Source organism: Amphiprion ocellaris, chromosome 10, assembly GCF_022539595.1.
Source record: "Amphiprion ocellaris isolate individual 3 ecotype Okinawa chromosome 10, ASM2253959v1, whole genome shotgun sequence".
Classification (NCBI taxonomy): Eukaryota; Metazoa; Chordata; class Actinopteri; family Pomacentridae; genus Amphiprion; species Amphiprion ocellaris.
This window is the reverse complement of record NC_072775.1, coordinates 5,674,765-5,702,215: the sequence shown is the minus strand read 5'-3', so window position 1 is coordinate 5,702,215 and position 27,451 is coordinate 5,674,765. Positions and strand designations below refer to the sequence as shown.

Here is a 27,451-nt window from a genome sequence, read left to right as displayed (position 1 = left end):
TTACAGTGACGGCGTGCCGCTATCTCGCAATGATACAGAAATCTTTAACATTTCATTTCTGACCTTCCCTGAAAATTGCATCAAAATCTGTTTGCCCATTTTTGAGTAATGTTGTGCACAGACAGATTCACTGAAGGACAAAGGTACGCCGATTGTCACACAACTCCACCGCGTTTCTTGGCAGAGTTATGTGACGATCAGTGTACCTTTGTCCAATACCATTAGCATTGTAACGACTTGATAATAGTCAGAATTATCGTTACTCATGTTCTTGTCAAAATTCCATTTGAAATGAATTCCTCCAAATTAGTCTGGCCCCAGTCCAGTTTTCTTCTGTCTTCACCACAGTCTTAACTAGTGTTACAACAATTTATCGAACTGAAACACATTTCTCTATTTGCTGCTGTACTGTGAACTGACTACATGTTTTGTCTTAGTATAAACTTATTGCATATTTCAAATCTGAGCTTCCCTTTTTTATGAGCAAATGAAGAGGAGCATTGTAAAAATACAGAAAGAAAGCCAAACCGTTGACATTTTTAACAAAAAAAAACCCCCACAAGTAACAAAGCCTTTTTTTTGCATTACTCAGAACTCACAATTACAACAGTGTTTATTAACTATCATATTGTTTTAATAAATACAGTATGTTGAAATTGTGATTTTGAGTTAAGCCATACTTTTATTTTCATCAAAATTTTATTTAAATGAATCCCTCCATATCAGTCTGGCGTTGCTTTGGTTATTTTTCTTTTTTTAAATGTAATGTTTACTCAACCAGGAGGCACCCTGAGATGAAAATCATTTTTTCAAGGGAGGTCTGATTATAAAGTTACAAAAGAATATAAAATCAAGAATTATAAATTGATACAGGACAAAGGTAACACACATTTAAGCAACCAAAATTGCTGAGGTAACAGTGCTACTCACTGCACAGACCCCATGAAACATGATCTTTGAAATAATGATGCATTTGCTGAATGCAAAGACCTCATAAAGTTATTTTAGTCCATTTACGTCTAATTTATCTCTCAAAATGTGAAATAATCAGACAGCTCAAGAAGAATATTTCAGTCTGTTTCCAGAATTTTCTAAAATCAGATTTCCTTTTACTTAACTCTATAGCAAAACCCCACCTTCCCCTTGGTATTACAAGATAGCACTTAAAGATGAGCTCATTTCTATGAAGGATATGTTGAAACATCATTACTGCTAATACATGGTCTTCAGGACCAGGTTAGAACCAAACTTGTCCTCGTGAAATTGAGGTTATTGTGATATGAAAAGACTGAACATCCCAACAGCATATTAAGTAGTTTAAATTACTTGCACCTTGACCTAAAAAAATTGAATTTATACACTGTTCATTACAATAAAATGGGCCCTTCTGCTATACTTTTAGTTTGATTGCTTTAACATTTCATAAATAAATGTCTGTTTTTCCTCAAGCCTATGAATGCTGGACTTTTACTTACAATTAAGCCCTTTGGAATCATTGTTGTGCCTTTACTTTTATATTGTCTCAAATTTTTGCCAAACTGGTGGTCTTTTCAAGCAGCTCATATTTCAGTATATGATTTAATTATCATTTCCAACAACACAAACTTCCTGCAGATAAAATGTTTATTAAAATATGTGCACAGTTTTAATGTAGTTTTTATGACAGGGAGGATGTAAGATAATAAAATACATTACAAAATGAGGTCAGTGTGTACATTTCATATAGCTATGTCCAATGTCTAAAAATGAGATCCATGTAAGTTAAAAACATTAGTATAAAATATCCATGCATGCATATACATAGTAAGATCACAATAAGCTTCCATCTGGATCTGCAGTCAGTACAAATTATTGCTTATCATCCCATGGGAGGGTGTTGGGCGCTCTAGGAGCAGGTGTTTTGGAGGGCTTCGACTTTTGTCTGCAGAGGAAAAACAAAATCATAGTTGAAGAGCAAACAAAACATACACACATGAGTGGTGAGAGCTGGAGAAGACACACAAAGCAGACAACTTACTCCTGGGTAAAGGTCTTGTCGACACCCCACACGAACGGAGCAGCATCATTGTCGACCTCTGCAAGACAAAATACTCCGTTACCTTTACAGACACTGCATTTAAAACATGTGGTAAAGGTCTGGCTTAGGGTATGTTTGGGAAGAAAAGAAATGTGTGACAATATTTCTCGTGGATTCAATGTCTCAATCTCAAGACATGATTGATACTTTAAGGGGACAGTTATGCAACATGAGATGATTTACTTCCCTTTAAGGCAAAAGACTAGAAACAGATGTAACATATCTGCACTTTAACAACATCTTTCTGTGTTTGTTTAATCTATACAAAAATTAAAATGCAAAGACAAAAAGCTGTACATATCAATCATACCTTCATCCCAGTTTTCAGTCATGTTTGGGTTTACCCAGGTACTGACTGGGACATGCCACTGACAACATTCATTTGAGTTTCCAGCTGTAAAAAGAGAAACATTCCACTTAATCACCGTCAGACACACCGTGATAGAAAAATGACTCTTTCCCCTTTCTAAAGGTATTTCCTTGCAGCTGTTAGCTGACATCATCCCAAATTGTCCTACAGGTTAGGGCAGGTTACCACCTTTGATCCCTGTTCCCTTTTAACCTCTGCAGGCCTGAGCCCATCTTCAGGTTCGGACTATATCTCACTCTAATGTGGTCCTCAGAAAGGCAGATGCTGTAAGAAGATATGCCAGAACTCTCTGGTCTAGTTTAGGTTAGATATTGTCTATTCTGACATGACTCAGCAGACAAGTTGTCTCCATATAGTCTAAATCTGACCCCTCTCCCAACTGGAATATATACCCACAGATCAGAGAGAATCCTCAGAACTGTTGCTTGCACGGACTGCTGCTCTGTTTGTGTCACGTCTCCTGATATCAGTAAATCTTACTCGCAATCTAAGTCATCTGAGTCTCCAGTGTGTCTCTGTGTCTGCCTCATCCTCTCCGAGCTTCCACAACGCACACAACTCTGAATCTTCAGATGCAGAAAGAGACAATCATATGATAATCTCACCATCCTGACTGTCCCCAGATGGTCTGTTCTCACAGGTCTCTGTGTGATGTGCCAGCTCATGCTTGGGGACCAGGTGACGAGCATTAAAAGGGCAGGCCTTCAGCTCACTGGCGAGTTCTGGATGATTCTGCATCAATGAGGAATGAGATCAACAGGTAAGCTTTCACTCAGTCTTAGTAGGATTTCTAGAAACCAATACTAAGTCATCACTTTAGGTGCTGGGCAGTGGGTAGAGATCCTGGGGTTTAACCTTGTCAAAATTTAAATCAGATAGTGACAATTTACTGTAGTTTCCAGCAACAATCTGCAAGAATTACAACTACTGTCCACACCTGACTATACTGAAACCTAATCTTACAAAGTGTTGCAGTGTGTAGTTTGTATATAGTCTTGATTTTTGCAGAGTTTGTGAGTTTCTAAAAGTTTGCTTATGTTAAATCACATTTGTCAGGAGTGAAAAGTCCAAGTCCTCTCCTAAAATATTTGGTACCAAAACAACATTTCCATGTTTAAGATGTGGAGGTCAAAGCACGGTCTAAAAAAATTCTAGCAATCGGAAGAAATTAAACCACCATAACACCGTAATTCTTTCAAACATAACTCATGGCAGGGGGTTTGAAAGTCATGCAATTGCCAAATAGACACCAGCCAGAAACTGTAAAACCTGATAGAATCAAAGGATTTTCATCTTTCCAAATGAAAGAATCAATCATGTGTGACGCAGTTTCATCAGAAAAAAATGTAAAAACAAATGTAAGCTGAGAATTGTAATATTTCACCAAAATCACTTTAATCTGCATCCATCCATCCATTATCTATACACCGCTTAATCCTCACTAGGGTCATGGGGGGGGGCTGGAGTCTATCCCAGCTGACTCAGGTGAAGGCAGGGGACACCCTAGACAGGTCACCAGTCTGTCACAGGGCTACATATACAGACAAACAAGCACTCACACATTCACACCTACGGACAATTTAGAATAATCAATTAACCTCAGCATATTTTTGGACTGTGGGAGGAAGCCAGAGTACCCGGAGAAAACCCACGCATGCACAGGGAGAACATGCAAACTCCATGCAGAAAGATCCCGGGAAAGCTGGGACGCGAACCGGGGACCTTCTTGCTGCAAGGCGAAAGTGCTAACCACTACACCACTGTGCAGCCCCTTTAATCTGCATGTCTCGTTTAAATATTCACCAAAAATACAGCTTGCTCCAAATCCTGTAAAAAACTAAAAAGTCAGTGGTCTGCAGTGCAACTGTGAAACCATGAATGACTCAGCTGTGACCAACAGACATGACAAAAAAAAATCTGTGAACTTTCCACTGAACTGCAGGTTGTGTTTACATGGAGCAGAGAGGCAAGAATGGAAGCAAATCAAAGAGACTGAGATCAAAATAAAACATAATTGAGCAATACTGAGCAATAAACAGCTTTACTGCAGTATCTTTATAAATAATTTTCAGTTTTACTCAATTACATATATAATATTTAGAAGAATCTTTCTGTAAAAATGCCATGTGATGTTTGGCTATAGGTGGCCATGTTGATTTTAGGCCTGAAAACAGCAAAACGTCAATGATACCTGTCAACTATATTATAAAAAGTCCCGCAATTATACATTGACCCACTCAATAAACTGGCAATACAATGGTCTGATGAAGCACAAATTTCATCACACACATGTTACAGCGATAATATTTCTCCCACTCCTGCTAGCATCAGTGTGTTGACTCACCTTCCTGCACTTTATAATGTGGTAAGGAAAGCGACTGGCCCGGATTTGGTGGCTTTTGTCATAAGGACATTGTAGAAGTCGATTTGGATCGGCGTCATCTTTTACATCTTTAAAGAATAAGAAAAGAACAAATGCATACTTATCAATCAATACTTTAAAAACTGCACCTTCAGCTGTTAAACTGTGAAACAACAGCTTTAGTGTTACCGCTTTCCTCTACAGGCTGTGCTCTCCCTTCTGTAGCTGTCCTGCTTGGACTGCTGGTGGTTCCAAACCTGTAGGTCGCCATGTGTAGCTGAGGTTTACTGTGGACAGGCCCACCTGGTCAGCTGAAAAGAAAAACTCAAGTTAGCACTGGTTGAAAAAGATCCCTAAAAAACAAATAATACTGACAGGTTGTCGTGCAGATATCTGTGCATCATTCCGTTTCATTCTAGAGTTTGAAAGCTGCACTGTGAGACCATGACAACCGTTCATACTATTAATACTGTTGATACGATTAATGCTGCATTTTTCCTACGCGTACATGCAATTTTATCTTTATATATTATCATCTACAACTGATATATTCAGATACACTCACCGGCCACTTTATTAGGTACACTTTGCTAGTAAAAGGTTGGCCCTTCATAACTATTTGAGTTGTTCTTGGCATACTTTCAACAAGGTGTTGGAAACATTCCTCAGAGATTTTGCTCCATATTGAAATGATATCACCCAGTTGCTGCAGATTTTTCAGCTACACATCCATGATGCCAATTTCCCATTCCACTACATCCCAGAGGTTCTATTGGATTGAGATCTGGTGACTGTGGAGGCTGTTGGAGTTCAGTGAACTCACTGTCATGTTCAAGAAACCAGTTTGAGATGATCGGAGCTTTGTGACATGGAGCATTATCCTGCTGGAAGTAGCATCAGAAGATGGACCACTGTGGTCATAAAGGGATGGACATGGTTAGCAACAATACTCATGTAGGCTGTGGCGTTTAAACCGTGCTCAATTGATACTAAGGGTCCCAAAGTGTGTCAAGAAAATACCCCCCGCACCACTACACCACCAGCCTGAACTGTTGATGCAAGGCAGGATGGATCCAGGCTTTCATGTTGTTTACGCTAAACTGTGACCATCTGAATGTCATCGCTGAAATGGAGACTCATCAGACCAGGCAATGTTTTTCCAATCTTCTATTGTCCAATTCTGATGAGGCTGTGCGAACTGAAGTCTGCATTGGTTGTAACCAGTGGTTATTTGAGTTACTGTTGCCTTTCTATCATCTCCAACCAGTCTGCCAATTCTCCTCTGACTTCTCACATCAACAAGGCATTCTGGTCCACACAACTGCTGCTCACTGGATATTTTCTCTTTTTCAGACCATTCGCTGTAAACCCTAAAGATGGTTGTGTGTAAAAATCCCAGTAGATCAGCAGTTTGTGAAACACTCAGACCAGCCACATTCAAAGTCACTTAAATCCCCTTTCATCCTCATTCTGATACTCTGTTTGAACTTCAGCAAGTTGTCTTGACCACATCTACATGCTGAAATGCATTGAGTTGCAGCCATGTGATTGGCTGATGAGCTGTTTGTGTTAACAAGCAATTGAACAGGTGTACCTAATAAAGTGGCAGGTGAATGTACTTAGTGTGTTCATACCAAAGTGTTCATCCTGCAGCATGATGAATATACTCAGTGCATTTTACTACTTCATTTGCACTTAGACGCTGAACTGCATTTAATTTCAATTCAGTTTATTGTTATTCAAACATGTTAAAAACACAAGGAATTAATTCTTCTAGCAGTGTACAGAATAAATCACATTTTGCAGTAAATATCTAACATAGACCTCTGATAAATTAAAAAAATAACCTAAAAACCTATAAGAAACAGTGTATTCATAAATTAATGGTCTATCAAAAACCATATGCAGTTGCAGCAGTACATGCGACCGATTTTATAAAACTATTTTGTTTTCTTAGTATTTGAAAATGAAGCCTAATCTAATCAGCAGGATTCTGTCCAATTTAGCAAAGGAACGCAACAGGTGGCCACATTTTCTGTCACTTCAGAGTGCGTTTGGTTTTCCTGTCCATCCATCCATTATCTATACACCGCTTAATCCTCACTAGGGTCATGGGGGGCTGGAGTCTATCCCAGCTGACTCAGGTGAAGGCAGGGGACACCCTGGACAGGTCACCAGTCTGTCACAGGGCTACATACAGAGACAATCACTCACACATTCACACCTACGGGCAATTTAGAATGATCAATTAACCTCAGCATATTTTTGGACTGTGGGAGGAAGCCGGAGTACCCGGAGAAAACCCACGCATGCACAGGGAGAACATGCAAACTCCATGCAGAAAGATCCCGGGAAAGCCGGGACGTGAACCAGGGATCTTCTAGCTGCAAGGTGAAAGTGCTAACCACTACACCACTGTGCAGCCCCGCGTTTGGTTTTCCTATTGCACAAAAATGAAATTTAATTTAGCTCGAATATTTTAAAAAAAAGAGCAAAATTTGCAACACTGAATCCTCTGAATAGCGGATAAGGTTTAATTTAGTTATTAATGTTTTTTGTGTTTTGTTTTTTTTTTTTTTTTAATTCTAGCTTGCCAAAAAAAAGACAAATTTTCCAAACCATTGCTTTTTTGTGCATCCCAGTTTGAAAGTGAAGGGAGAGTTATTTAAAGTTAATTTCTGGTCGCATTACATTTTGCGGTGGTCGTCCGGTTCGCGCATGGACACTAGACTAAAAGTGTAATGCGCATGCTCAAAGCGGAGCGTGACGGCAGCGTTCTAGGAGAAAACTCCGGCTCCTCGGAGGACGTATTCAAAACTTTCCGTTTTAGGTCGTCTAAAACGCCGTTTCTGTGCCAACGGGAGACCGCAACGCAACCAAACATTTGCGTTTCATCAAAAAACCGTTGCCGTGTAAACTGGCAAACGACCCATTGTGTTTTTCTTTGTTTAATGAGAGGCAATGCAGGAAAACCAGATTTAAAGTCGATCAGTTACTTAAATAACTTTTATCTAAGTTACATGGAAGTATAAAGCTGTAAGATGTATATTAAAGAGTTAAATATTAACTCAAAAACAGTCTCTAAAATGTGCAAAATAACAAAGAAACAACACTTTACACACCTCTTCTCCTGCTGCAGCATCCACTCGTGATCCACTGAACTTTAAATCGCTGCTCCGCCCTCACGTTTTTAAACTTCACCTTAAGTCACGTGACTCAGTTTATTTGAAAATGTCTAATGTGGGCTATTCCATCTGAAGTCATGAGTGGTCTTCTGTTCGACCATCTCTGATTTGTGTTTGGTGTTTTTTTTATGTTAAAATGTAAGGTCATGTTTGAACAACATCTCATGAAATTTTTCGCTCTTATTTCTCATCATGCCATTCTTACAAAATCTGCACTATTAGACAAGTTCATCAAATAATCTCTCATTATTGGTGAGTTGAAGCATGAAAAACTAGGGAGGCCTTCATGAAAAGTCACATCTTCGAGCTCGCCAACAATAAAATTATATTGCAGAAGCGTTATTCCATTTGAAATAATCAGGGATCTGCTCTTAGTAAAAATTGGTCAAGTTACATGAAACTTGACTAAAATCACACAAAAATCGTCCCTAATGTCCCAGTACTTGTCAAACATGTCTGAAAAAAATGTCCAAAATGATAACAAACTGTCCCTAAAATATCAAAACCTGTCGAAAAATGACCAAAAACCTTTAAACATGACTCAGCACTTCTCCAAATCACTCAAAAATTGTTCTCAAGAACCTGAAATCCTGTCCAAAATGATTCGAAAACCATCCAAAATTGTCCAACTCTGTACTGTCTTCAGGATGTGACATCTGGATAGATGTAAAACCGATCCGATGCCAGTCCCCAGCAGAACCCTGACATGTTCTTCCTCCTAAAATGTCATGTGTCTATCCGCTGTACTGATGAAGATCTGAGGCTCACAAATGATGGAAAAAGTCCATTAAAAAGTGATAAATCTGGACCCACCTCTATGGACTTCAAGGACCCGGAATGTTAAAAGTGAGACTAAACTTAAAGACTGGAAGCTTTAAAAATCATCTCTGATTTGCTTGAAACTGTTCTTTTCTCATCAGCTGTGGAAATTTAACATAGCATCTGTGGAAATTTTGTTTGATATGTCAAGTACTTTCTGAAAAACATTTTTGTTCAAAGTTGCCCTTTGACTCACTTTGAGTGTGTTTGTTTTTGTTCTATTTTCTTTTCCGCTCATTGCCATTTGAGACTGTTTGAACAACAATATGTCAGGAACTTTTACAGATAAAAGTCTCACATTTTCACTGTTATTTCTCATTGTGGCATTCATTTAGAATCTGCAAGATTAGACAAGTAGATCAAATAATCTCTGATTATGGGTGAGTTAAAACATGAAAAAAAAATTCCGCTTTCATGAAAAGTCCCGTTTTTGAGCACAAAACTGACTGTATGCTATTATAGTGCTGGACATGAAAAACCACCTAAGAAAAACAAACAAATATGATGAAGAGTTGTTTCGAAATAATTTATTCAGTTATACAAATACAAAACACCTCTCTCACTCAGTTATCATAAAATAGGCAGGTCTTGGTGGTGTTTCCCAAACCCTGTCGATGCGTCGTCATGGATCACCACTCCACAGAAACTGACAGCAGTTTGCCTCAAGTTTACAATGTAGCTCAGTTCAGAAGGTACAGTTTAAACCTACAGTATGTGAAGAGTAGTTCCACTGCTACTTTAAAAGAACTAAAACTGATTCTGCAAGGTTTTGATTTTTCAACAAGCGACAAACAGCCCACATATGTTCAAAAAAAAAAAAAAATTAATCCAGTTCCATGTGGCACTGCTGATCAATACCTTAAGTTACATGAGAATAGCTGTGATTACAGACAAACGTGTCAAGTCTCAATTTGTTCCAACAGAAAAATTAGCACGGAGGAGTTTCTCATCATCTCCACAATTCATTGGTCTTCCTTACCTTACACACACTACTTCACATTCTGCACTCTTAAGCCAGAAGAGGAACTGATGATACATTTGACAGAATGAAATTCAAGTCATATTTATTAAAACTGGCTTCTCCCAATCTGAAAAACATAAAAACTAAACATAAAGGGGGTAAAAAAAACCCAAAAAAACAGGTGGCTGACAAACAACAAGTGGGTATTAAAAGCTTAATGAGAAGACATCATTTTTGCATGTTATTTTGTCTTGTGCTTTGGCCTTTCAAAGAGAAAATGCATCACACTAGTAGCGTTTGGCTGGATGTACCCTTAAGAGCAACAGCTTAATTAAAAAAAACAAAAAGGTACAAGTTTTGATTTGACCTAAAATCATAAAGAGGTGTTCTATTGTAGCCGGTAAAACTTCAGTGAAAAGGAAACAAAACTGCTTTATAAAGTCTCTTGTTCCATTTTGTGCCCATGCTAGGTCCTCATTTTGTTGCTGTAAAATGGCAGCATATCCTCTCCTGCTATGCAGATGTACTGGTCCGGAGTCTTTGCCGCCGTCCAAAAACTTGTAGCTCGTTAAAAATAACACAGATTCAGTTTATTTCAGCTTTCCTGGTGCTCAGCAGGCAGCCTGAAATCTCCCCGCATCAGACGGATCGAACCACCGAACAAAGAGGCTGATTGTAGTTTTTAACGGCCACTGAAGACATGGCGAGTCCTCAGACGAGCTCGAGTACCTGTAGAGAGACAAAAGGTGCACCTGTGATGTTTTCTGTGGCTCGCTGTTGCTGGAAACACAGAGTTATAAACAATAAGAAGAGCATGATCAATGGTTTGATGCTGTATTTAACAACTGAAGCCAAGTTTAATGTTACATAAGGTCCAATAAAACTGAAATGAAGACACAAAAGTATGAAACTACAAAAGGAAGTTTTCTACAACCTAGTTACTGTTAGTGTTGAAGTCTATAGAACGAGCCTGTCTGAAACTAATTAAAGGTACAGCACTCCCACACCACAATAATATATTCTTCCCAATTGTATGGCAGCTAGCCTAGTGTTGCATGTATACTAATACAGTGGTCCCTCGCCATATCGCGGTTTACTTTTCGTGGATTTTTAAATTGCATTTGGTGTCGCAGATTTTTTGCTATATCGTGGGATTTTGCAGTCAAAAGGTATTTTAAAATATTTATTATTATTGTGGCAAGCTGTGTTGCAGAACAATGCTGTAGAATAAATATCTGCCTTTTATACTTTCTGCAATTGGCAGCTGCTTTTATTTTGACACACACACAGGGGAACAATATAGAAAATGTGGTAGGAAGTCATCCAACACACTTCACACTCATAGTCCTGACAATACAACACTTAACCAAATCAACTAGGCTAACTAAACCACAAAAACACACGTTCAGCATCTTTTAATCCGTTTCACATCGACATCTGACTGCAGCTAGTGTTGCTCTGTGGTGTTGTGCGATGTGTGTGGGGAGTGTTTGTAAAGCCTTAAAATATATATAAATAAAATAATAAAATAAATATGGTTGCTGCTTGGCGGATTTTCGTCTAACGCGAGGGCGGGGTCTGGAATGTAACCCCCGCAATAGACGAGACAATACGAGGGACCGCTGTATACTACTGAAGTATCACGATACCCTGCTGCTAAAAGCTGTGCTAAACATCCTTCTATTAGTAAAAGTACACTGTTGCTTTCAATGTGACAAACAAGAATGTGGCGGCCAAAACAAATGCTCTTGCTGACTGTCCGCAAACAGGCAAAAAATTAACAGTTTGATTACAATTATTTCATTATCATTTAAATGTACATTTTTCCAGCAAAAAAAGGAAAATGTTCTCAAATAAAAATTAGTTTTCTGTCAACTAATTCAGCTCCAACCAGGCAGGATACTAGTCGATGACAAGAAGCATGCACCTCTAGTAGGACTGTGGTGACAAGCATGTTAAGTTTAAAATTACAAACCTTGATTGTTCCTTGACTGTTTGCAGCAATCAGCACATTTGACTCCTAAAAAAACAAAACAAAGTATCATTAACAAAACACAAGTTACTATAAACTATTACAAGTTGCCAAGAAGATTCTGTGCTGTGAAAATACTACTCAGTGTGAAACTCAAGTCATAAAGAAGAGAATTACACTTTTTATGGCTCGAAGACTTTTCAATGTCTCCAAAAGCATCACAAATGTAATAGTAGAAAGTAGCTGATGCAGTATATCAGAATGATAAACTCACTCCATCAGGCAGGGCCCTCCAGCAGACAGCACTAACAAACTCGTTGGTGTCGTCTTCCTTCTTGTCCTTGTCCAGGACGCTCTTCACTGTGTCAAACTTGAATGTTAACAGAGTCTTGGAAAGTCCTTTGTAGTATAGATACAAGGAGTTGTTCTCACTGCCTGTAAACACGTGCAGACAAAAGGGGACATTTCATTAGAATCACTTTCATATTGGTGTTTATAGAGGTAAAGTTAGTTATTACTTCTTTCTTTCTTTAGTTATTACTTCTTTCTGTGGAGAAATGCCATAAAACCGATTATTTTTGGACAGTATTGAAAGTAACTGCTGACCACAGGCGACGTAGTCTCCATTGGATGCCAGGCCGACAAAGTTCTTCTCATTGATGTGACCCTTGAAGGAGCGAAGGCAGTGAGGTTTGTTGACGTTCCACAGCTTCAGCTGACTGTCTGTCGAACTGCAGAATACAGAGAGCAAATGCATCCTGAGTCAAAAGCTTTTGGGCATTTGTGATTTGAAATGTTAACGCTCTAGCGTCTTGGAAATAGGTTTAAAAACATCTGTATAGTGGTCCCTTGCCATATCATGGCTCACTTTTCGCAGTCTCACTGTATCGCAGATTTTTAAATTGCATTTGGTATCGCAGATTTTTCGGTATATAGGTATTTTTTTTGTAAGTATTATTGTGGTGAGCTGTGTTGAAGAACGATGGTGAAGAAAGGATATCTGCCTTTTATGCACTCTGCAACTGGCAGATGCTTTTATTTTTGACACACACAGAGAGCAGCCGGATGGAAAATGTGGCAGGAAGTCATCCAACACACTACACTTCACTCTCACAGTGCTGACAACATAACACTTAACCAAACTAACTAAACCACAAAAACACCATCAAACACTAATAACACTGTAACACTAACATAAACCACAATAATGACATTTAAACTGCCAGCACCTCGAACTCCCATGGTGCAGCATAACAATTCAGTCACAGCGACCAGCTCTGCGACCGCTACATTATTTTAATTATTTTAGCGGTAAAAGCATTTTGTAGAATAAAAACATTAAAAATAATATAGAAAAACAGATAAAAGATAATAATCAGAACATATTAAAAGAACATTTAATCGAAATAAAATACGTAGCGTACAGCACTGATTGGCTCAGCGACTGTAGCTTCAGTCTCATTTGTCTCCTGTGTGTAGCAGCATTCAGCATCTCACCTTGTGTACTCTAATATTTTTTTTTCAGTACAACCTGGGGTACATGCTGTTAAACGTAGATGATAATGAGTGAAAGAAAATGTACACACAAGAAACTTTTGAGGCGTGTTTAGTTTTATCAAACTTGCAGCTGAACGCCTCGAGTAACAGCAAAAGCTTGGTAGAATATTGTTTGCTGGTACCACAGTATATTTTTCACAAATTTGAGTTATTTTGACTTGAGGAAGGAAAAAACAAAAACAGAGCCACATACGTACAATATCGAATATCTTAGTCATGTCTAGTAGAGCAGTTTGTCTCGAGAAATTATTATAAGCATAAATAGACAGTACCATGCATAGTACATGGTGTCTTTGTGGCATGACTTTTAAGTGAAAATAAAGGTACCTGGAACATTTAAGTATTCAAAATTGCAGAGAAAGTATTTCTGATGTAATGCATTACTGTCTGAGAAATAAACTTTTAGGCCTTACAGCTAAATATCATTCTAACTGGACTTACGCGGAAACAATCTCCTCTCCGTTGACAAACTTGGCGTATGACACGGCTTTCCTGTGGCCTTTGAACACCATGATTGGCTGTTTAGTGTTGCGTAGATCATAGTAGTGAACACAGTGGTCTGTGGGCAAAAGGGAGAAAAAAAATGCATGTATTTAGATGAAAAGCACTCAAGAAAAGGGGCTGTTGTATGTCCTTCATAGATAAAAACAACTCAGTGTCAGGTCTATCCAGTAACCACCAAATCGTGGTAAAAAGATGGTGCAATGTCTTTGTTGACTTTTGGTGAAATGTGCGATTCTAACAAGAAATGTTTTCCCCATCAGCTCTGTTTTTTAGTAGACAGTAAACCAACCACTCCAAGGTCAAGGAGGGGTTTCTTTTTCCAGGCTTAGTGGACTTGGTCTTTAGAGACACAGGGGAATGGGGTAAATTCTAGTAAGCCAGGGCAATTCACCACTGGATAACAGAGTTTCTGCTCTGCTAGTTTTGACCTCTGTTAATCCAACGTTAGTTACGGGAAAGGACCATTTCTGTGTACTGCTGAATATTTCTTATAATTCCTATTTCTCCGTTGGGAGAGCAATAAATGAAGTTTTCAGAAGTTTGTCTGGACCACCAGAGTCTGGGTGACCGCAGGAGAAATTTAGTAGTCTACAAGGAGAATCTGCAGTGGTTTGAGTTGAATACATTAATAATAATACATCACAATAAGAGAAAAACAAGTTTCTTTGCCTGTGATTCTGAAGTGGGGTGTGCTGACAAATTCCTCAACTCTTTTTGAATTCAGTATGAACTTTAAAGTTACAAAATGAATGGATTTATTGCATTAAAAGTCAGACCATGCACTACCACATTTAAACCAGCTTACACTTGGTTATATATTTGAAAGCATCTTTTGAAGCCAGTGAAATATATTTATACACAAACCAATCAGTGATAACATTATGAGCACCTGCCTAATAATGTGTTGGTCCCCCTTATGTCATCAAAAATGAACCATTGGGCATGGACCAGAGGGCCTATCAGGGTGTACTATGGGGTCTGGCACCAGGATGTTGGCAGTGGATCCTTTAGGTACTCTGGGTTGTCCAGTAGGGCCTCTGGGAATCAAACTTGTTCCACTGCATCCTGTTGACGCTTGATCAGAATGGGGTCTAGGAAGTTTGGAGGTCAAACATTTTGAGTGATTGTCGTGTTCCCCAAGATGTTCCTGATTTTTAAAAAAATGTTTTTGCAATGTGGTGGGGTGCATTTCCCTGCAAGGGTAGGCCAGTGACATTAAGGATTACCATCTGCATGAAGGAGTGTGTTTGTCCTGGGACAACGTTATATTTGGGTGTGTAAGTCTCATCAACACAGATGCCAAAATCCAAGGTTTTATCAAAAGTTTACACACACTTTCTCATTCAATTGTTTTTATTCATTTATTTTGTACATTGTAGATTAATACTCAAGACATCAAAACTACTAAAAGAATACACATGGAATTATGTTGTGAACAAAAAGGTTATTATCTCAGTATTAATATACAATGTAGAAAATAATACAAATAAATAAAAGGCACTAAATGAGAAAGTGTGTCTAAACTTTTGATTGGTAGTGTATACAACTACCGCTAAAATGAGGACAAAGACAAGATAAACAAGATAACAAAACAAAACTTTAAAGCCATCCTCATCTTACCTGCACAGCCAAAGGCCAGATGATATCTGGAGGTTGGGCTGAATTTAACACAGCAGACGTTGGCTTTAGCTTCGATGCTGGCCACTGAGTTGTCAAGATTGGTTGACCACAGCTTCACTAAAGAGGAAAAAAAATAGCACAAAACCATCTGAACATAGATAAAAATAAGATGTGATAGAAGCTAGAAAAGCTAATTATGTCTGTAGTCTTCGCAGACATCGTGTTCCTCAGTTACCTTTAGCGTCATCAGAACCAGAGGCTAAGAGCTTGGGGTCCATCAGGTTGAAGTCAACACTCCAACACCGTTTTTCATGTTCCTGAAAAGAAGACAGAGGAAGTTGATACTTTAATTTAAGCAATCCATGCACACACATGCGTAATATAATTAATTCAAATACTGAGCCTGAACTAAAAGTCTCATCACACCTGGTAGACTTTGGACCTCTGGCCAGTGAATCCATCCCACAGAATGACGGTACCCTCGTAGTCGCTGCTGGCCAGAAGGTTCTTGTGATAACTGCTCCAGCTGATACAGCTACAACAAACAAGGTTGGAATCACTTACGCATGAAGATTTAAGTTCCTCATTGCTTTAGAAACTGCACAATCCACTATTATTTTTGTTCTGACCATTACAGCTGAAGGATATGTATTAAAAAATCCTACTATGGACATTTTGACAGAAATTGTCACTGCAACATAAGTCTAAGGTACAAACATGTTTCCTTATGTTTGAAAAATATAATTTATAGGACGGGGCATCTCTGTCGCATCACAATGATTCATTTACAGTGGTATGTTGTGACACAATTTACACATTTGAAGCCGATAATATTTCAATTAACTGTTCAGCCCCATTGCCCATCTCATTGTTTAACAAATCTACACGACAGAGAAAATGTTTCCTTGTGTAGACCTGGAAACATCCAAACCAGGTCAAAGTACAATATTAGATATTTACTTTTCTTTAAAGGTGAAGCTGTAAAATTAGTGGCTAGCATGTGATTTTTGCCATAACAAGTAGATTTTGCCTTAAGTTTAAGATTTAGATTTGGCAATATTGCCTGAGAGGCCTACAGGATGCATTTACGTGCTGTTCCTACGGGTAAAGGTCCTTATCCTCACCTGATTTTCGAATTGCAGGTCATTTCGTTGACAGGGTAGTGGATGTCCACTGCATCCTGGATCACAGTGCCGTATTCAAACACCTTGATTTTCTTGGTAACACCAGCAATGGCAAAGTAGTCACAGTCACGGTCAAACTCAATACTGAAACACAAGTGAGAATAAAGTCAGAGGTTGTGAGTGTGCTGATCAACGTTAGGAAGGATAAGGAAGGAAAATGTCATAATATGATATCAAGAAAACTTGCAGGACACTGACAAAACACCCTGATGGATAACAGATCTGCGAGTTTGAGGTTATTCCTTCATCTTACCTAGAGACAATACTAGAGCCGCTATAGAGGTCGCTGGCGTAGGAGAGGGTGGCCAGGGGCCGCACAGAGTTGTAGCGGGTGAACTTGGACAAACACTCCATAAAATCATCCAGCTGGTTCAAGTTCCTGCCCTCGTCTGAAAACACCACACACACAGCTTCAATACACTCATACGTGGGAACTGTATGTGAGGCAATATACAACCCAGCTGAATGTTAAAGAAGCCTCATGTCACATTTCAACAGTGGTTTGCTTTGCAGCACTAAACCAAAGGATGGTGTCACTCAGAGCTACGACTTAAGGCCTTAAATGGGAAATATGCGCCCTGACACAGCAAGCAGTTGTGGTAGATGCCCAAACGATAAGAAAATGTGGAAACAATATCCTAAGAGAAATATTGTCTTTCCTTACTCTAGTCCAGTTTCTCTGACAATGTATAATATGTACAAAGCTATATATCAAACAAAAGACGTTTAAGCATTCACCAACAACAACCTGTGAAGAATACCTGTGATGCGCGACATTTTATTGGAGAAGTAGCACTGCTCCAGATCCTCGAAATGAGCCGTCAGCCTCTTTCTTCTTGATGCCAGAGTGCTGTTGTACCAGGTCTGTCGTTTTCCCTGGACAAACAATTCCCAGAGTATGGTTAAATTTAAACGGACATCTATTCTGTCAAATCTTACGTACAACTTCACTTGGAGTGTGCCTGATTATTTCTGTGTTCACATTAAAATCTACAGCTAAACTTAACAGGCCCTTTGTTTAACATCTATAACGTGGGAGAAGTTATGTATTATGCAAAGAGATTTTAGAAAAAGCAGGGGATCCTATAGTCCCTTGGTGAAGAAAACAATGATCTGCATTTCCATAATTCTAACAAGATTAACAAAATGGCAAACAGAATTTGAAGTTATTAAAAAAACAAACAGAAATGTTGCTCTGACATACCTGTGTTGTTCCACCAAATCCTGGAGGTTGGCTGTAGTCTGTTGGCTCAATAATACTACTACAGCTATTCAATAAAAAAACAAACACACACACACAAGCAGACAGATAGTAAGGTGTACTATCCAGTAATGCAGGCTTGATTATATGTCAGGTTTTTTCTGTTAGCTCACAGTTGCTTCATAAATATAACGTGTTTTTTATAAAGCAAGACATTTTCATCAGTCAGCACACTTCCGTGCTTGGAATGAGTTTCTATTTTTGTAAACATACTGAAAATGTTATTCGGTGCTGATGAACTCATTTCCTGTACAGATAGAATTTATTTGAACTCTGAGATGAGCGTTACCTGGGTGCTGGAGATGGAGCCTCAACATTAGGCACCGTACACTCTGCCTCCATCATCGGAGAGTACAGCCCGCTCATTTCCTGGAAAATGACACCAAAATAACTTGTTTGTCCATCTCAAGCTGTGATGAGCAGTGGATTCAGTAGCTTACAACATAACGTGGTTTCATAAACATACATGACGATCCTCTCTACTTTTCCCATGAGAACATGATGTGCATGGGGGTTTGGTAATGCATCTTTACATTATGCAAGGTGTTGAGAAATTCAGTTTACTTACCTCAACGCGCTTAATGTCTTCTTCAAGAAAGTTGAGCTCCTTCTGTAGTTGCTCTAGTTGCTGTTGACAAAACAAAAAACACAGATAAAAGTACTTTTATACGGTAGATTTTTACATAATTTTCTAATACATTTTTTCTGATTTCTAGTCTTTTGCTTTACAAATACCACTTATTGTACAGCAGTACAAAAGCTCCTTCTGAGAATTTTTTATCTTATGTCTATAAAAACATCAGTACCTCTCTCTTGTTTCTCCTGGCTTCTTTAAGAAACTCCATGAGGATCTGTCTCTGAGCTGCTTGGGATTCCTGGTGGAGATACAGACATCAAACACGATCAAATATGAGTACAGCTGAAGCCACAGAATGCTTTTGTTGATCCGCTGAGAAAACATTAGGACAGAATTTTTTTCCCCCTCAGTGGCCAAACATTTTAAATGTTGACATCTTTTCTGCAAAGATAAGGAACTGTTTAAAGCAATTCTAAAGATCACGATTTATGATTTTTATGTACAACCTTATATTCTCCAAACGTATTTCCATTAAAGCTGAAGAACTGCAAAACTAAAGCAGTGCTTCACAGAACAGGGCGGTTGCATTTAATTAAAGTTTCATTCCAAAAAGAAACAAAACAACACAATCACGACACCTGAAAATGCTCAACAATCCCAAACACAAGGGTTTCTGGGTGTCAGACGACAACTGTTGACAGCTGTGGTCAGAAGTATCTCGTGCTTTGAATGCCGATCATAACAAAATGAACCGAAAAGGAAATCAAAGTTTGGACTGAAGCTCACATTTGGTCATTTTGCAAGCAGAAATTTACTGAAAGAAACAAATGTCAATGAAAACCAAAGAGTGGCCTCACCCCCAGACACTGAAAAGAAGGACTGAAACCTGTTATCTTTCCCACATTTACTGACAAGTAATTTAGCACAGAGACGAACCTAACCATAAGCTGTTAATATATTTTGGATGAAGCTAAAGGTTTAGCTTCATGAGTAATGACTATACATACAGGCCAATATTTCGAAATTTAAAAAAAAAAAAAAAAAAGTATCTGTGACTACGGGCTGCACAGCGGATCAGTGGTTAGCACTGTCGCCTCATGGCTGGAAAATCCTCAGTTCACGTCCCGATCTGGGCCTGGGATCTTTCTGCATGGAGTTTGCATGTTCTCCTTGTGCATACGTGGGTTTTCACCAAGCTATCCGGCTTCCTCCCACAGTCCAAAAACATGATGATGTTAACTGGTGATTCTAAACTGTCCGTAGGTTTGAATGTGAGTGTGATTGTTTGTTTCTATGTGTAGCCCTGTGATGGACTGGTGACCTGTCCATGGTGTCCCCTGCCTTCACCGTAAGTCAGCTGGGATAGACTCCAGCACCCCACGATCCTAATGAGGATTAAGCTGAGTAGATAATGGATGGATATCTGTGACTTCATGTGCAATTCAATGGTCAAAAATTTATGTGAGGCTTTGGATTTGCATATCTGGAATAACACCTACATTCCATCACTTAGAAATCAAGTGAAAATTCAACAAAAATTAGTAGCTCATAATTAAGCTAAATGCTTGTCAAATAAAACAAATATATGTTCAATCAGATAAAAACAGCAAAACTAAATATGTTCTAAGTCAAATCATGTGGGAAAAGTGAGAATACACACCCCAAAACCCAGAGGAACCACTATCATTTACAAACTAAGAGATATTTTCGTAATAGCCTAATCTCAGCTGATTAACTGGCTTAAGGATTTGCTTGTGTGCCTGTTTATGACAGCCAAACACAGAGCAAGACACTGCATGTTTTTGCATACATGAGAAGTTAAGAGTTAGAAATAAAGTATGTGTTTAACAGGGAGAAAGCTGAAAGCGAATACACACATTACTGAGACAATTAATTGGTAATATCCTGCATTTGGATAAAAGCAGCTGCTAAATTCAGCCACTGTCAAGCAGAAAAATTGTAGCAGAAAAATGAACTGGAATGACATGAAATTGACGGAGTGGAGGGTTGTATCACCAAGGAGTGGTGCTAGCAACACTTGAGCAAATGGCATTGTCAATTAGAAATTTGACCTGACTTTGCTGCTTTAATTGAAAAACAAAAATCCTGCAGAATACAAAATGATGCTGTTATTGGAAGGAGCTATGAGACAGGCAATAAAAGATCTTTTGGCAGTTTAGACAACTTCGATTGTCAGATTCTAGACTCAAAAGTTAGAAAATATAATCTTTCTCTCTTTACAGAGACCATCTGACAGGACAACATTTCTATGAAAGCCAGACTATCTGATTGAAATGACTTCTCAAGTGCCTCACGTCAGAAGCATCAGAGGTGGAACCACACACAGCAAGACAGCAACATTATTACATACACAGACACACATTCAGCTACTGTTGTGTCAAGTCAGGACACATGTATAAGTTTGTCCTCACGCTACCTTTTACATAAACATTTAATTTGCCTGCAGCACACTTTAATACCGTGGGCGTTAGTGGATATTACCTGGCTATACCTGGCAGTGGCAGACTGAAGGAGATGCTGCCAAGAAACTTACGTAACACAAGAGTCTCTATTGACCATAATTGTGCCACATGATGTCCTCATAAACTCAGGAAACCTGTTAGGGCTACCCCCTAAAAGATGATGAGGCAAATTATATCCAAGTCTTTTTTTTAATTACAGTGTGTATTACAATAACAGGTTTACAGTAATGCACAGGAACACCATTACAAAGGAACTTAGAAATAAAAGTAAAAAAATCCACGAAAAATCCACAAGACAACATGTACCGCTGGTTAACTGATGGCAGAAGCTAAAATCTGAGCTGTAGTGGATTGTAAACTCGGATAGCTACGTCTCATACAAAGTCTAAAGCGTGACAGCATTTCGAACTATTCAAGGACAACTCAAACAGAGCTTAATGTAGACACTGCGTGCAAGAATTCGCTTCTCATTCCACACAATTTAACATGGCAAAAAGCTTAATGGTTAAGTGAATGTCAGCTTTTTTTGTTATGGGCAAAATCTTTTAATCCATTCATTTATAAGTTGTTTAAAAAAATGCTACAAGAGCTTTCTCTAAACAGAAATACCTGTGTGCTGCCTGTTTCATTAATTTGGCAAATCCATGTAGTCAAAAATATGTTTCTATGACTCACATGTTGTGTTTGACTTCATGTGGTCATAATCATCACTGAAACTCCTACCAGTGCATTGTCTCACTGCTAGATACTATATCTTATCTTTATGGTTCTATTTTCTATTTCCTTTTATTCTACTTGGTGTTTTTTTCTTAACTGGATATGGCATTTTTGGTGCTTTTATTATATGTCTGGTGTGGCTGGATTGATCTATTTTGTAAATCTTTGACCACGTTTAGCTCCATTTCTCCATTTTTACCTTTTTGATCTTTTTCCTTTGTTTTTATTGACTAGCCTTCTCTTGTTCAATGGTCTTTCTGAGTATCCTTCTTTTGTTGCCCTAACTGCAAAACATTTTACACTAAATCTGAGTAAACTAATGAAATTCTGAGTTCGTACAGGCCCTGAAAGCAACCACACTTGCTGCCTCATCTAACAAGAATTACAGTGACAGCATGACTGTGTGGAAATCGCTCCATGGTTGACAGAATTATGACTACATGGGACTTAAATCCCAACTGGGGCTTCGCAGGAAAGGCTAAACATACATTACAGTATGACCAATGTTGGTTGGTCAAAGTTGTGAAACTGTCTGCTAAAAGTGTCTCCCTTTCACTCACATGCTCCACCCACTATAACTGAGATAGAACCACTGAGGCTTAGAATATGACTGTTTCCAATGTACTTAATTTAATTCGAAATAACAGATTTTACCCTCCAAAGAGACACCAATCAGTCTTGATACAATTTTACAGATTCATTTAGCAGACGCTTTTATGCAAAGCAATGTACATCTGAGAGTAGATGAAACACAAGCAAGGATCTAGTCAGGAGAAAACAACCAGGATAAGTGCCATAACGGCAGTGCAGATGTAATAGGATTAGTCTTTTCTTAAAGACTGAGAGGGACTTTGCAGATCGAACAGAGTTTGGTAACTTGTTTTACCACCGGAGAACCACAGAGGAGAAGAGTCCAGCTATCAACCAGCCCTGTTGTGGTGGTTGTATTAGGCGCCTTTTGTTGGCTGAGTGTAGTGAGCAGGAATGTGGCCCTAAATGAGAGAGCTCAGGTGGGAGGGAACTGTTTTGGTGCATTAGTAAACACCCTATTGTGAAGTCTATGCTTTGCAAAGGCATAGTTGAGGTGCGCTAACCTAAAAACTCTTGATGATTGTGGTTCTATGAGCAATATCATAGTTAAAGAAGCAGATCTTCAAATAGTTTCAGATCCCACAAGGTTAAAGTTAATGTGAACACAACAATCTGAACTCTTCTGAGCTGCATTATGATCATTCTGTGCAGTTACTACTGTCTGAACTGACCTCAGAAACAAATTAATTGGTCGAACAGAGACAATCATTGAAGAGACATACATGAATAAAACAACAGGCCAATGTAATTTTAAGAATATAACTATGGCAAGAGGAGTGAGTCGGTGAAATAGGCCTATGTGTAAAGGTTACATCAGCTTTTTCTTTGTTTTACCATAAAGACATACATAAAACAAGTATTTTTAATAAGCTTCTAATAAATGTGTCCCACCACTGCTGATATATACACTTGTCAGCAATCAGGAAAAGGCTTGAGGTACACAACAGAGAGCTTGAGGTGTTGACCCAACCTCCAAACTCTGAAGATCTCAATTTGATTGTACACCAGAACCAGACCAATCCACTGAGGCCCCCACAACCCAGAGGAATCACTGTCATTTACAAATTGGCAGACATGTTCGTAATAGCCTAATCTCAGCTGATTTCCTGGCTCAAGGATTTGCTTGTGTGCCTGTTTATATGACAGCTAAACACAGAGCAAGCCACTGCATGTTTTTGTATGTGTGTGAAGTAAAGAACTAGAAACACAGCATGTGTTTAACACGGAGAACGCTGAAAGTGCTGTATAGTGCCTTCAGAAAAGTGTAACAAAACTGACACACTGCTCCTTACTAAACTTGTAGTGACTAAATTTGCAATGAAAAGCAGAAGCTCACGTGATTCAAGTTCCAAACTGACAGCGATTTTATAACTCATGCTCACTGTAACTCCAAAACAGTGCTGATGTGTCAGAACACAAGTCAACAGGGTAGCTTGTGGTTCTTACTTCTCTTTTCAGACCACACAGTCTGACAAAAACAACAAAAAGGGGATGTGTCATACTGATAGAGGAGATTACTGTGCACCAACTTTCAGACTGTCTAAAGCACAAAGAATAAATATTCAAGTCCTCAGTGAGTTCTCAGTGAGTTCAATTTCCAGATACAATGGACTCATCGTGTTGCCCATTTTTCAATGTAACTCATTACCATTCATTTGCCATAATCTGCAGTTCACACAATTCTTGAGGGCATTGTCATTGTAAACATCAATGAGGAAATTTTGATGCCTCCCACAAAGAGCTTTGACCAGTCCCAAGTGAAATTCATCAGGCTGTTTACTCACTAATAACAGACAGTTTTGTTTATCAGCTGGTCAGAAAAAAATGCATAGATTTCTTTCAAAAAAGGTAGGACAGACACATTTACTGACTGTGTCTATCTTGAATTTGGGAAGCGATTCTGTATGTTTCTCCTTGACAATGTTATAACAAATTCTGAGTCATCCGTGACTCAGCTGATCATAACTACACCAATTTATCAAAGAATATTCCCCAATCGTAGGTGAAGCTTAACATCCAAAAAGCAGAAATGCAAGCAAAGCATGCAGAAAAACTGAATTGCAATCCTTCTAATACAATTACTTACTGCCTCCAGCTGCTTCTTCTTCTGAACCAGGAGCTCCAGCATTAGGTTGACATTTGCCAGGTCCAAGTTCTCCTGATCAGGACTCAAAACATCCTGGAAGACCTGCCACCGAGACCCATTCTGGGGGATAAGAGACACTGTTCAGTTACAAGTGACAATATGAGAATCTAGATAAAAGTGTGTCAGTTTCTCATGAAGAGAATAAGGTAATAGATCAAAGCAGGGTTGTGTACTTACAGGATGATCCAACTTTAGTCTCTTCTCCTCTGACCTTTGTTTCTGTTTAAGGATCAGTTCGTTTACTGGGACATGGGGAGGTGGGATGGAATAGGTGGTGGGGAAGAGGTAAATGACAGAGGTGGAAAAGCTATGTAAGTATATGACAGAAACATGACCAGAGTGTGACTTCAATAGTTAAGCAATGAACCATTGGTTGAGGCATTTTAGTAGTAAATACATGAGAGACAGCAATGATATCTTGAACAGTTTCATAATCATGATCACTGGGATCTATGTATCATGTCCTAATTTACAGTATGTTCCTTTAATAATGCAGTACAATCTTACAATAATACGACTGTAATTTAGCATGACAGTTAAAGGAACCGGTAGTTTGAACACAATTATTACTATTTTTGTGAGAACAGAAATGAATGAACTGCAAGCTTCTGATTTCAATTACTTACCAAGAAAATTTGGGTAGAGCTGATCCACATTATCGACGATGTAGTTACACTTGGGACATCTGTTGCTGTCCTCCAAGCTCTGGCGGATGCACTTGAAACTGCAGGAGGGAGAAAACAAATGGAAATGTAGTGGAAATAACTGTAGCAGTATGACGAAATGAGGACAAAAACAACTCTGTGACAGTCTGAGCTACCAATAATTAAGTTAAGCCATAGCGTAAGTGTGTTGACGGTGCCATTTCAAGCACAGACAAGTCTGACTGTTCAATTTTCATACTGCTTTTGTATGTCTAAAACCTTTGAAGCCGAGTCATCTTTGACTGCATTTTTGTTGTTTCAGCTCAGGGACAAGAGGGCAGCATCTAATGATTATTTTCAAATCTTTTCCCATTGAATCGATTAGTTGTTTGATCTATAAAATGTGAGAAGATGTTGAAGAATGCCATTGTTTTCCAAAGCCCTGAAAGATTTCATCTAGAGTCTTGTTTTGTCCAGCCCATAAAGACTTTTAGTTTACAGAAACCAGAAAAAACGTCACATTTAGGAAGTTGGAATCAGTGAAGACTGACTTTTTCCCCCTGAAAATAAACACTGACACCAATTAACTGATTTGCAAAATAGTTGCAAATTAGTTAAAATTAGTTGCAGGTTGACATCAGTCCTGGTGCACAAACAACTTTTTGTGTTCAACATGCCACCTGTATGCAGAGTCTGATCATTTAAGCCCAACAGTCAGTCGCCACTGCACAAATACTGCAGAGTACGGTAATTGCTTTTGAAAATGCAATGCACAAATGACATTGGTCTTTTAAGAGAGAAACTAAGAGATCTAGTTTCTGGCTAATAAGGATATGTTCAGTACTTTTTGCACGATGAACAGCATTCTCTGCTTTTTGCACTGTAGCATCATGTAGCAATTATTTTGCACTACTGTGTTTATATATTCCTTTCTTGCTTGTAAATATCTGTATATATAGCGTTATATTTATTTTTATTACAACTATTTCCCCCCAGTTCTTCTTTCTATAGTTATTTCATTATTCTCTTTCCTTATTCCTAGGGTGACACAAACAGAAGAAACTAAATTCGTTGTATGTTGTGTACGTACTTGGCCATTAAAGCTGATTCTGATTCTAATATAATTAGCATGTTTATTCTTGCACAAAACACAAGTTGCTTTATGCCCTGTATTGCTCAGATAGGGATTTAACAGCTCAACAGGTGTGGCATTGTTTTCCAACAAACAAACAATCTCATGTGTGCAACAACTACGAAACTTTACCACACTTACCAAAAACTGTGTCCACACTTGGTCATGTGTGCCTCCTCTATCATTTCGAAGCAAATGGGACTGAAAAACAAAACAGAAAGCTGCGTCAAAATTAAGCTCTCCAAACTTTTGCAAGCTTCCAGTACTCTGCGATGTGCATGACAGGAGAAGCTAACCAGACGAAGTCGTTGCTTTTATCCTCGTATGAATTCAAGAGGCCGTTGTACAGGGGTGCTTGATGGAGGGATTTCTTTCTGCTGCCCGAGGTCGCAGACGGTCTGCCCAGGGAGGCAAAGCCGCCCCGGGACGACGGCACGGCGGCCAAAGTTGGCACCGACAAGACGCCATCGCTGGCCGCTGTCAGGCTCCGAGAGGGCACAACATTTCCAGAATTATTACCATTACTCATGACGGGGTTGCTGCCTCCGCCACCGTTTGTGTTCCCGGTGCCTCCAGTGCTGCTGCTGCTACTCGTGCTGGGCACCGAACTCGCCCCACCAGCGTTTTGCTGTGGCCGGTTGCTTGACATCATGCGAGGCCGACTAGAAACTCCCCAAAATCCGCTGCGTTGCTGCTCAGAGCATCCGGACAGCGCTGCTATTCGGCTACTTTAGCAGCTTTGCTAACTAGCTGGCTCGCTCAAGCGCTAGCATCCTGACAGAAAGCAACAGCGGCCAAACCTCCGGTGGGTTTAAACTTGTCCGTCGGTGTCCGCCTCGCCTTTGGTCGCTGACGGCGTGTGAGAAAATCACCGGATTAAAACGAGCAAAAAAGACACGAACACTGAAGCGGACAATAACATAACCACGACTGCGTTGTCCAAGAGATTAGCCGGCTAGCTACTGTTAGCTACGGAGAAAAAAAAATCCCTCGAGTTTCCTCGATTACCCGGGTAGCCGCCGTCCCTCCAGCTTTCAAGTAGCGCCCCCTGGCGAGGAGGAGTTTAACAACAGCAACTAAAAATACCACAAGTTTCAGTGTGTGTTTTTAATTCTCCACAGCAGGTAATTATTTATTTTTCGACGGAATATTCCTGTGTTCATTTTTATTTATTTATATTTATTTATTTATTTAGAATCAGTCAAAGTACAGTCCTGCAACCAGTGACCAGAAAACATAAAACACTGCTAAATATTGTTATTATTTTTGTCTTTTTGTTACTTTTGTTG

At 39.0% G+C, this 27,451-nt stretch overlaps 2 protein-coding genes across 2 annotated transcripts; both read right to left on the bottom strand.

The window, feature by feature from the left end:
- Positions 1 to 1,611: 1,611 nt before the first annotated feature.
- Positions 1,612 to 7,990, bottom strand: LOC111562869 (gametocyte-specific factor 1-like). The gene is made up of 7 exons (XM_023261646.2): positions 7,932 to 7,990; positions 4,999 to 5,120; positions 4,792 to 4,898; positions 3,053 to 3,179; positions 2,388 to 2,471; positions 2,018 to 2,075; positions 1,612 to 1,921 (listed from the first exon to the last, which is right to left on the bottom strand). Exons 2-7 carry the CDS (start codon positions 5,078 to 5,080, stop codon positions 1,849 to 1,851), a joined length of 531 nt encoding a protein of 176 aa, XP_023117414.1. The 5' UTR covers positions 5,081 to 5,120; positions 7,932 to 7,990; the 3' UTR covers positions 1,612 to 1,848.
- A 1,335-nt stretch (positions 7,991 to 9,325) lies between these two features.
- cop1 (COP1 E3 ubiquitin ligase) lies at positions 9,326 to 27,123 on the bottom strand. Its single transcript, XM_023261634.3, has 20 exons — positions 26,459 to 27,123; positions 26,304 to 26,363; positions 25,013 to 25,110; positions 24,564 to 24,628; positions 24,327 to 24,446; positions 18,679 to 18,747; positions 18,441 to 18,500; positions 18,162 to 18,241; positions 17,816 to 17,879; positions 17,373 to 17,487; positions 16,865 to 17,000; positions 16,552 to 16,695; positions 15,854 to 15,962; positions 15,663 to 15,744; positions 15,428 to 15,544; positions 13,745 to 13,862; positions 12,353 to 12,477; positions 12,021 to 12,181; positions 11,750 to 11,794; positions 9,326 to 10,503 (listed from the first exon to the last, which is right to left on the bottom strand). Exons 1-20 carry the CDS (start codon positions 26,812 to 26,814, stop codon positions 10,486 to 10,488), a joined length of 2,142 nt encoding a protein of 713 aa, XP_023117402.2. The 5' UTR covers positions 26,815 to 27,123; the 3' UTR covers positions 9,326 to 10,485.
- Positions 27,124 to 27,451: the final 328 nt, after the last annotated feature.

What these genes read in the sequence shown, in the direction of transcription:
- cop1 (XM_023261634.3), bottom strand. Translation starts at nt 26,814, where the DNA reads ATGATGTCAAGCAACCGGCCACAGCAAAACGCTGGTGGGGCGAGTTCG. An exon ending in TGGAGACTACGTCGCCTGTG is followed by an intron (nt 12,182 to 12,352) that starts GTCAGCAGTTAC and finishes ACGTGTTTACAG; the next exon opens with GCAGTGAGAACAACTCCTTG. An exon ending in GGAGGGCCCTGCCTGATGGA is followed by an intron (nt 11,795 to 12,020) that starts GTGAGTTTATCA and finishes TTGTTTTTTTAG; the next exon opens with GAGTCAAATGTGCTGATTGC.
- LOC111562869 (XM_023261646.2), bottom strand. Translation starts at nt 5,080, where the DNA reads ATGGCGACCTACAGGTTTGGAACCACCAGCAGTCCAAGCAGGACAGCT. An exon ending in ATCTGGGGACAGTCAGGATG is followed by an intron (nt 2,472 to 3,052) that starts GTGAGATTATCA and finishes CTCTTTTTACAG; the next exon opens with CTGGAAACTCAAATGAATGT. An exon ending in GACTGAAAACTGGGATGAAG is followed by an intron (nt 2,076 to 2,387) that starts GTATGATTGATA and finishes TTTGTCTTGCAG; the next exon opens with AGGTCGACAATGATGCTGCT.